The sequence below is a fragment of the Camelus bactrianus genome, chromosome 10 (genome assembly GCF_048773025.1).
Source record: "Camelus bactrianus isolate YW-2024 breed Bactrian camel chromosome 10, ASM4877302v1, whole genome shotgun sequence".
NCBI lineage: Eukaryota > Metazoa > Chordata > Mammalia > Artiodactyla > Camelidae > Camelus > Camelus bactrianus.
This window is the reverse complement of record NC_133548.1, coordinates 45,500,612-45,511,083: the sequence shown is the minus strand read 5'-3', so window position 1 is coordinate 45,511,083 and position 10,472 is coordinate 45,500,612. Positions and strand designations below refer to the sequence as shown.

Below are 10,472 nucleotides of genomic sequence, written 5' to 3'. Positions count from 1 at the left end.
ATCCTGATCTTTTAACAGATAAGCTTTCCATGCATCTATCATCACAAGTATCATTCCCTAGAGGTCCTCCTGTTTGTCATCTTCACTTTACAATGTGTCACCCAGTGACGAATTAACTGATTCAGCAATGTTGTGAAAGCATGAGACACAATTGTCATACTGTTTGAACACTCAACTACTGTTAAGATCGTGTTGATTGTTTTTCATCCTGGCATTTTATTAGATTACATGATATGTACATTCTTTTTGAAACCAGTCTTCCATTTCCCTACACCTAGTGCAGAATCTCAAACCCAAAGACTTACCAGGGATCATGTCTGGTAATACACATAGAAGCCGTAAAGTGGAGATCTTTTTGCTGTTTCAGATGGTGAAGGATGAGTGTTTTATAAGACACACTTGGAGGACTGTTTTTCACCAATCCCTGGTGAGCTTTCAGGTTCACTTGGGACAAAGGTGGAAAAGGAGGCTCAGTATGGTTTAGAGCAGACGACAGTCATTGCCTAAAAGTAGTTCGCACGTTAAAAAAAATCTTAAACTTTGCTTTCACTTTTGGACTAGGAAACAAAATTAGCCTCCTTTAAAAAATTCCTAAGAGAGTCCAGTTCCCCAAGACAACACAAAACTAGCCAATCATACTAATTTACAAAAAGTCACTAAAGGTAAATAAGAAACATCTTGAAATATTCAGATTAATCAGGGCAGACATTATAAAAGAGAAATAAAACAATATTTTTTAGTATAATTCTAGTTGGAGAAGCAATGATTTCTTATTTGGACTCATGAAAGGGACTGACCTGGGAAAGCTCATCTCTCAGAGCCTCACTCACCATTCACTGTCTGACCTTCTTCCACATGAAGTTTGGTCACAGAAATTATTCATCTGTCCAAACCAGCTCTCTCTGAATTGTCCCAGTCATGCTCAGAATTCTCATGAAAGATGATATGTATTTTCAAAAATTTTAGGGTCAGTCATAAAATTTATATCAACTTCCCAACCTGAAACAGTTATTTATGGCAAGTATTAACTTGGTTGAAAGAAGGGTTTGTGCCTTACAATAGGAATTTTAAGCTTCAGCATCAACAGTAAGGGGAAAGACTTCTATTCTCCGAATAGTGCTAGAGAAAGGCTAACAACCCTGGATTACTTGAAGCTGCTTGAGAGATCTGATGACTTTACTTGAAACCACACTGTTTTTGTCCTGTGTCATTGGGTCTGGCCCTATTTAGTAGTCCTGTTCCTTTAGATTTGAAAGACTCTTTAACCCAAACCTCTTATTAAACTGCTGTAAAATTATAATCATTCTAGGAAGAGCACTAGTATAGGATTGGGGGCTGTTATATGGAGGCGCCAGCTCACCCTGGATTAGGAGAGCTAGCTTTGTGCATCTCCCAGCTTGGCCCTCAGTGATTCACATCGGCTGATTGAAATCAGCCATAGCTCAGTATCTACACCAGGAAAGCTAAAACAAACAGCACTGCGTATCAGAGTGCCAAGCACTCACCAAAGTAACAGGTGGACCCAAAGTAAACGGAAATATTTTCAGGGAAAACAAGATAAATGTAGTTTGAATCTGGATTCTGCCCTTGACGGACCTTGTAATTTGGGGCATTATTTTTGAGTTTACTATTTTTAATTTTCATATGTCTACTATTTAGAAATACTGATAATTTTTTCATATATTTCTTGTGTTGATTAAATGATCTTAATCTATATAAATCACTTAGAATGCTATACTGCATAGAGCCCTTGCCAAATAAATTTATGATTTTAATAATTGGTGTTTTTGAACTTAAAATTAGGATATAGAACGTTTAGTATTAGGCATTGTAAAGTTTATTGCAGGGCTGTTGAAATGTTATGTGATTAAATTATTTGAGTTGGAGATATTTGAAAGAACACCTTTTCCTCTATATGTGCTTTGAATTAAAAAATATGTAAATAATGCTATTGTGAGAATTAATGGTTATCATATAAATTTTGGTTAAAAATGTGTACTTATTCTCTCATTTATTCATTCAGTATATATTTATTATTAATATGTGCCATATACTAAGTAGGTCATGAGCATACAGATAAAGTAGACGTATGATCTAAGTAGAGGATATAGTTACATAAATTGAAAATGAGGGGTACTGTCATACATATTTTGGAAGCTTTTAGAAGGGGTTTGGAAAAAACAATGAAAATGGCCGAAGTTCCTGATTTAAAGACGACCTAACTAAATTCTAAAAGTTAAACAGCAGTTAGGCTAGCACAAAAGGACACGAGTTTGTATACATACTAGAAGGAACTGTATACAGATACATTAGGCAGCTTATTTTCTGTAGATATTGCAAGAAATTTAAAGCACCCTGAAAACAAATACTGCATCATATCAGGAGATGCCAGACTAGTTTTTAGATTCAGAATGCTAACTTTAGTAACTTTTGAAAGTAGGACATATATAAGAAAGATCAAGAACTGAAAAGCCAAAAAATATATTTTATTTCTCAGAAGATCTCATGTAAGATTGAAAATAGGAGTAAGTAATAACTAATACAAGGAAGAAATCATATTTGGAATTATTTAAGAGATATTTGCTAGGACTTGGTGATTGAGTAGGAATCAGTGTAAGCTGCTATCAGAGGCAAATGAGTTTATTTCTCGATTGGTCGAGTGTGTGAATAATTGTACCCTTTTCTGAACTGAGATCATTTTCAAAAATAGTGCTTAAAATTTTGTATTGATATAATTTTTAAATTTGTTTATATTGAAGTGTAATCAGTTTATAAGATGATAGTTTCTGGTATACAGCATAGTGGTTCAGATACACAAACACACACACATATATATATCTATATGTATATTCCTTTTTATATTCTTTTTCATTATAGGTCATTACAAACTATCAAATATAGTTCCCAGTGCTATACTTTAGGACCTTGTTGTTTATTTTATATGTAGTAGTTAGTATGTGTAAATCCCAAACTCCCAATTTACCCCATCACCCTTCTTCCCCTCTGGTAACCATAAGTTTGTTTTATATGTGTCTGTCAGCCTGTTTCTGTTTTGTAAATAAGTTCATTTGTGTCATTTTTTTTAGGTGTCACATATAAGTGATATCATATGGTATTTTCCTTTCTCTTTCTGTCTTACTTCACTTAGTATGACCTCCAGGTTCATCCATGTTGCTGTAAATGGTATTATTTTATTATTTTTTATGGCTCAGTAGTATTCCATTGTGTGTGTGTACATACTATATATATATATCTCACAACTTCTTTATCCAACCATAGTGATATAATCTTAAATGTATAGAATTTTACAAGAATACTTCAGGATATTCCCTTATAACACATAACCAAATTCACAAATTGTTTATATTTTGACCTATTTACCTTTTTTCATTTGATAGAAAGATGATAGATTGATTGATAATTGTTTTTCTGAACCATTTATGACTAAGTTGAAGACATGGTGCCTCTTTATTCCTGAATAATTCTCCCTGTATTTACCAAGGAAAATAATATTCTATTGCATAATTATAATATTATACTCAATGTTAGAACATTTAATGTTGAAATAATACTATAAGCTAGTCTATAGTTCATATTCAAAGTTAGGTAATGATCTGAAGATTGACTTCTTAACACTTTTTCTTGCCCAGAATCCAATATAGGCTCACACAGTAATGTAACACTGATATATCTTCAGAATCCTTTAATCTGCTCCAGCTCCTCAGTATTTCTTTTTGTTCTTTTTGGGTTTTTTGTTTGTTTTATTTCTGAGCAATTATTTGTGTAACATTTTACAGAAGGCTTTATTGAATTTTAACATACATACAAAAATCATATGTGATAGAGTTTCTTAAATAATTTTCACAAGGTAGATGTAATACGTAAACACCCCATGAAGAAGCGTAACATTTCTTGGCCCTGGAAGCAATCCAACCCCCCTTTCTCCTTTACAGTCACCAATTCTTCAAGGGAAATAATAATGCTGACTCTTTTTTTTTTTTTTTTTTTTTGGTAAAGTAAAATAACAACACATAACATGAAATCAGCATTCTTAACAATTTTTAAGTGTGCTGCACACTACTGTTAACTATATGAACATCAAAAAACACCTGGAGATAAATTAAAATTAAAACACAGCAAACCAAAATCTATGGGATACAGCAGAGCAGTTCTAAGAGGCAGGTTTATAGCAATACAATCATACCTCAGGAAACAAGAAAAATCTCAAATAAACAACCTGACTTTATACGTTAGGAAATAGAAAAAGAAAAGCAAAGAAAACCCAAAGTTAGAAAGAAGGGAATCATAAAGATCAGAGCAGAAATAAGTGAAATAGAGGCAAAAAAGAAAAAAAATCAATAAAACCAACAGCTGATTCTTTGAAAAACTAAACATAATTCATAAGCCTTTAGACAGATTCATCAAGAAAAAAGAGAGGAGACCCAAATCAATAAAATCAGAAATAAAAAAAGTTACAACTGATGTTGCAGAAATACAAAGGATCATGAGACTATTATGAACAGTCATACACCAATGAAATGGACAACCTAGAAGAAATGGAAAATTTCTTAGAAATATATAATCTCAAAAGACTGAACCAGGAAGAAACAGAGAATATGAACGAGCCAATTACAAGTAATGAATATGATTCAGTAACCAAACATTCTGAAGAAACAGAAGTCTGAGACCAGATGGCTTCATGGTGAAGTCTTACAAGCATTTAGAAAAGAGTTAACACTTATGCTTTTCAAACACCATAATTCCTCCACATATATGTGGCATACAAAGAACGCTTTTTAAAGGAAAAGGGGAAGATGGAGAAAAATTATTCAAATATGCAACAACTTTATCAGAGCTCAATATGATAGGATTTAAAAAATTCCATCATAATTGGTCATTCTGAGAAATTACTGAACTTACAGAATTGGATTCAATAATGTAAAAATCTGAATAATAATCCTGCAGGAGAATTCGATGTAAAAGTCTAATAAAAACTCAATTATGGATACAAGTTTTTTTCCAGAATACCTCAATGAAAGGGAGGGTCACAAAGATATTTGTATCATTAGAACTCACTTGGCATAGGAACATGCCAATCTTTAAGAGGACTTTACTGTTTTGCAAATAAGGACAGTACAAAAAGAGCTCCCTTTATAATAATATATCTTGTGTATATTAATTTCTCTACATTTAGCCTGTGGGAAAAGTCAAAAGAGAAAACAAGGAGATTTTTACAAGTTGTAGAAATGATTTTAGGGATATTAAGTGTGGATGAATTAAAGAGCGCTTAATTAAAACATGTTGGGTCCCTTTTGGTTTTGTCTAGTGACTAATAAATTCCTCATTCCATATTCATAAGTCCCTCTTCTCCATATATTCATTAGGGAATATTAAAATTGGTGGATAAGGCTTTTCTTCTCCAATTTGAGCTCAATAAATTGATGCTTCATCTCAGAATAACACAGACATTCCATGAGTTTTCTTAGAGGAAGAACACACCAGCATGATCTCAGACATGGGAACAGATGATGGAGAGTGTCTACATTGCAGAGACAAGAGAAAAGCATGAAAGGCTATCCCAGAGATGTCCATGTATTGACAGAGCGTCCCAGCACCAAGTGGATTAGAGTTTATAACATTAACGAGGTGCTGTTACAGAGGGTGCAGAGAAAGAAGAAGCATGGCAGAACCCATAATGCAAGGAAATGAGGCTGAAATCTCAGAAGAGTTATTGAATGGTAAGTGATGAATGATAGTGAAATGAAGAACTGGTAATACTCTTCAGGTGTCAGGAAGTAGCAGACCCAGGTTCCAAGAAAAATTGGCAAGTAATTCTCACTATTCCCAAATTTAATCCCATAATTTTTCATTACCAGCCTTTCCAATGATAAGCCCATCCCATGAGACCTGTAGTAAAAGATGTACTCTTCGCCTGCCATCCCACGATCTGTTCTTGTCTGATGATGCTCGTACATCATCTTCTTACCTCTTGAACAAGTCAGAAAATATGATTTTTATTAAAGGATCCTGTTCTAATTCTGATTGTATTTGAAGAGGAAAAACTTTACTGCCACTAGAGTCAGTGATCTATGGATGGAAGAGTCAAAGAATTAAGCACTGGGGAGAAAACCTGTGGAAATCAAGGTACTTAGCTGACTGTCTAGTTTATCCTAAATACATGTCAGCTGATACAGCCTTCCTTCTGTCATAGAAGAGCCCGGCTGAGTGTGTTCTTTCACTTGAGGTTTACCAGCATAAACCACAGCTGCTTCCTGCATTACTGGAATTTTTGGTAACATTTAGTAAATACTTAGTTGATCATGATCTGACTGATCAAAAGCAACATTCCTGGAGAGTCTGCCAAACAATAAAATAAGCTAATTCTACTTTTCACATAATCACAAACAGTTCTCTAATGTATAATCTTAGAATCTTGACTCAGAATACATAATTTTTAAAAAATACTAATTTTGGTCAGAGAAGGATTTCCAGCTGAAATTTTAAGGAAAAATAGTAGTCAGTGAATTGAGAAGTGATTAATGTCCATCAGTTGCTCTAGAGCCCTCTGCTGGATCATTTCAGGTGTCTTAAGACCTGCCCTCTGTCTTCCATATGTATTTCTACACTTGACTCCTTTTAGAGAATGTGTTCAACGGTTTATTTTCTATTAATTTCTTATGTCTCAGGTCATATAATGATTCAAATGTTCTTTATGATCTATGTTTCATTAAGAATGAATGAGACTAAATTGGTCAAAAATCATGCTCATTGTAGCTCTGAAATGTTGACTCCAATAAAATAGCCTTTCTCTGGCTAAGTTACCCATTTCACCTATTTTCTATATTCTGCAGTCATCAAGAATGAGTCATCTTGCCCTCAGATGTTGCTGTTGCCAATGCGCTTGCTTCACAGAGATTTTTCCTCTCTAGGTATTCTATAATATGCATTATGGAATTTTAACTATTTTAAGACACAGCTAATTTTAAGGCACGTAAAATTAGTAAGAAACTTGACCCAGAATCACCAAAAAACATGGACTTGAATGATCTTTCCTTAAGCTCTTCCTTCACTTTCTTTTGAAAATACATCCATTTTATATAGATAGAGATGACAGAGAGAGATATAGCTATATAGAGAGATTATGATCTTGGGTGTCACCTGTTTCTATATCTATTTCCTTTCATAGGTAGTCTCTTATCCTAATATACAGATCAAAGTCTGAGAATTTGCTGGTCCAAACCAACAGTTCCTGAATTAAAGACAACTGGGAATAATAGAGTCCTAAGGGACCTGGATATGGGATATGAAGAGATTCACCAGCTGATTAAAATGAAATTTCCAAACAAAATGAACAAGTCTATTTTGTCCACTGGTCCAGAAAAGAATAACAGAGGTCAGCATTTGATTCCCTTGACCAGGTATTTTGCTGGTTCTGACGTGTTTGGCTTGTCATGCTATAGCACCCTATTGTGGTGCAGTGCTGTGGATGTCGTTCCTGAAAATGCTGATGTGACTAAGGATCTGTCTTTTCCCTTCTATATGTAAACATAATGCATGATATAATCAGAGTTCAACAAAATTCTAGCAAAATGATGACTCTGGATGAAATTAGAAAGTAGAAGAGAAACAGTAGCACTAACTTATTTCAGTTGCATCATGAGACCCAAGGACTCTAGGTCCTTTTCCAACAGCACAGTCTTCATGCCCTCTGTGTTGACACTATTAGGGATCCCAGGCCTCGAGTCTGTGCAGTGCTGGATTGCATTTCCATTCTGTGCCATGTATGTCATTGCTGTGATTGGAAATTCCCTGCTTAGATCATCATCAAATCAGAACGCAGCCTCCATGAGCCCATGTACATTTTCTTAGGTATGCTCGGAGTCACAGATATTGCACTTAGTACCAGCATTGTGCCCAAGATGCTTGGAATCTTCTGGTTTCATGTACCAGAGATTTATTTTGATTCCTGCTTGCTTCAAATGTGGCTCATCCACACATTATAATGCACTGAATCAGGCATCCTGCTGGCCATGGCCCTGGACCGGTATGTGGCCATCTGTTATCCTCTGAGACATGCTGCCATCTTCACCCACCAGCTAGTCCCTCAAATTGGGGCTGTAGTAACACTCAGGGCTGCCATTCTGGTAGCCCCATGCATGGTGCTGATAAAGTACCGTTTGCAATTTTATCATACAACAGTCATCTCCCACTCCTACTGTGAGCACATGGCCATTGTGAAACTGGCTGCAGAAGATGTCCAGCTTAATAAAATCTATGGCTTGTTTGAGGCCTTCATTGTGGCGGGATTTGACCTCATGTTCATCACATTGTCCTACATACAGATGTGTATCACGGTTTTTCGTCTGCCCCAGAAGGAGGCTAGGTTGAAAGCATTCAATACTTGCATCGCTCACATCTGTGTCTTCCTCCATTTCTACCTTCTTGCTTTCTTCTCCTTCACACATAGATTTGGGACTCACATCCCCTCTTACATCCATATCCTCTTTTCTAGCATTTACTTGCTGGTCCCTCCATTTCTCAATCCCCTTGTCTGTGGTGCAAAGACCAAGCAGATCTGTATCCATATGGTAAAAATGTGTTCATAAAATGCATTGTAATTAATATCTTCAGGCTTTACTCTGTGCAAGTAACAATATCTCAAATCAAAATAAAACAACAAAAATCCATGTAATTTGAGATGTTTGAGGTTTCTATATAATCATTTTGTGATAGTTACCAGAATGATAGCTAATTTACAGATCATCATAGCTCATGACAAGTATAGTGAAAAAATAGGGTTTTAGATCCCACCGGTTTAATGAGTGATAAATGTAGAAAGAGCATATTAATGAACATATATTTTTTTTCCTTTTCTCTTTTATGTTTTAGTCCCAGGTTGAGCTATGTCCTTTATAAATCCTTCTGCATTAGGATTCACAAATTATGGATTTCTTGCTAGCTTACTGTTCTGGAGTGTTGAGGCATTCAATTAAAAGAAGTTTGGACTCTTTTCTTGATCAAAACAGTCATGTTAACAACAAAACTCAGAGGAAGTATATTTTAACCATGTTTTTATTGAAATAAAAGAAAACAATAAAACATTTTGCATATGATGGGACAATAAAGTCTAAAAATTTTAGTATATTTCCAAGGTTATTCAGAAAATTGCATGCATAAAAATCATGAGGATAATGTGTCCCCATTTACACATTAATACTTTTTCTATTACCTCCGTTGTTTAGTTCTTTATGTATTCATCAATTGTTATCAAAACCTACAGTCTTATCAATATAATGCTATAAAATACTTGCACAATGATAAATTTGACTTACTGCTTATGTTTCATGATTTTGTAGCCTTTGTATCCTTATGTTTATGATGCTGAGTTTCTAAATCCTACCATACTGAGCTCTGAGCAAGTTTGCACATTTGACTAAATTTTCCTCCATCCCTCTTAATACCATGTCTCTTTTCTTCCTTTTTCCTTTAAGAAGCAGTTGTTATATGCCTCATATATGCGAAGGAATCATGCCTTGTGGTCTTGATTTTAAAAAAAAGATATATGTGCCTTCACATTTTTAGAAATATGTGAAAATGAATTAGTATGTCTTTTGTCTTAAGAATAAATGATAAATTCTAAGATAGATTTATGCACACAGGACCTTTCTTCTTGACATGTTTTACCTGGTTTGTAGACTTTCTTCTATGTAACTAAGCTTTAGGATACTTGATGTAAGATTGAGACATTGGCAAATTTAGGTAGAATACTTTCGGTTGTGTGGAAAAGGGCATTCATAATGGATTTTAGGAAGAATAAGTGATAAGGATCAAAAGGTAAGGAATGAACCCTAAGTGCTTTTCCTAGAATTTCTTCTGTGATAGAGAGTGAACCAATGGTTCTGATTCCTATTGAATGGAATTGATTCAGAGGTCAGACTGCCATCTGAGCTAATCTTCAGTTTACTCTTGACTCACCAACAAACAATTCTGAATAGTTTACCACTTTGATTCTCTTCTCTTCTCTTCTCTTCTCTTCTACTGAGTTTTCAAAGTATAGTTAACTTACATATTATATTAGTTTCATCTGCACAAGAAAGCAATTTGATATTTTTATAAATTACACACCATACAAAATTATTATAAAATATTAACTATATCTCCTGTGCTATATGTTCCATCCTAGTGATTTTTTAATTTTATAACTGGTAGTTGGTGACTCTTGATCTTCTTCAATTATTTCCCCCTCACCCTTTTTGTGCTCCCCAGAGTTCTATCCTGGGTCCTTTTCACCCTCAAACTATAAAAATGTGTTAGTAATTCTATCTACTTGAAATAATTTAATTATCACCTTCATTAAATCAGCTCCTATAAAATATTTCCAACTCAGCTGTTCTTACTCTGTTCCAGATACATAGGGCCAGAATGTTTTATTGATATTTTGGTTCATTCTATATACTTTTGAAAAGGCACCT

The 10,472-nt window shown here is 34.5% G+C and overlaps 1 protein-coding gene across 1 annotated transcript; it reads left to right on the top strand.

Moving 5' to 3' along the window:
- The first annotated feature begins 5,884 nt into the window (after positions 1-5,884).
- Positions 5,885-8,606, top strand: LOC105068547 (olfactory receptor 52A1-like). Its single transcript, XM_010954424.2, is given in 3 exon segments — positions 5,885-5,909; positions 7,697-7,813; positions 7,816-8,606. Coding segments are annotated over 3 exon segments (933 nt in total).
- The last annotated feature ends 1,866 nt before the right edge of the window (positions 8,607-10,472 follow it).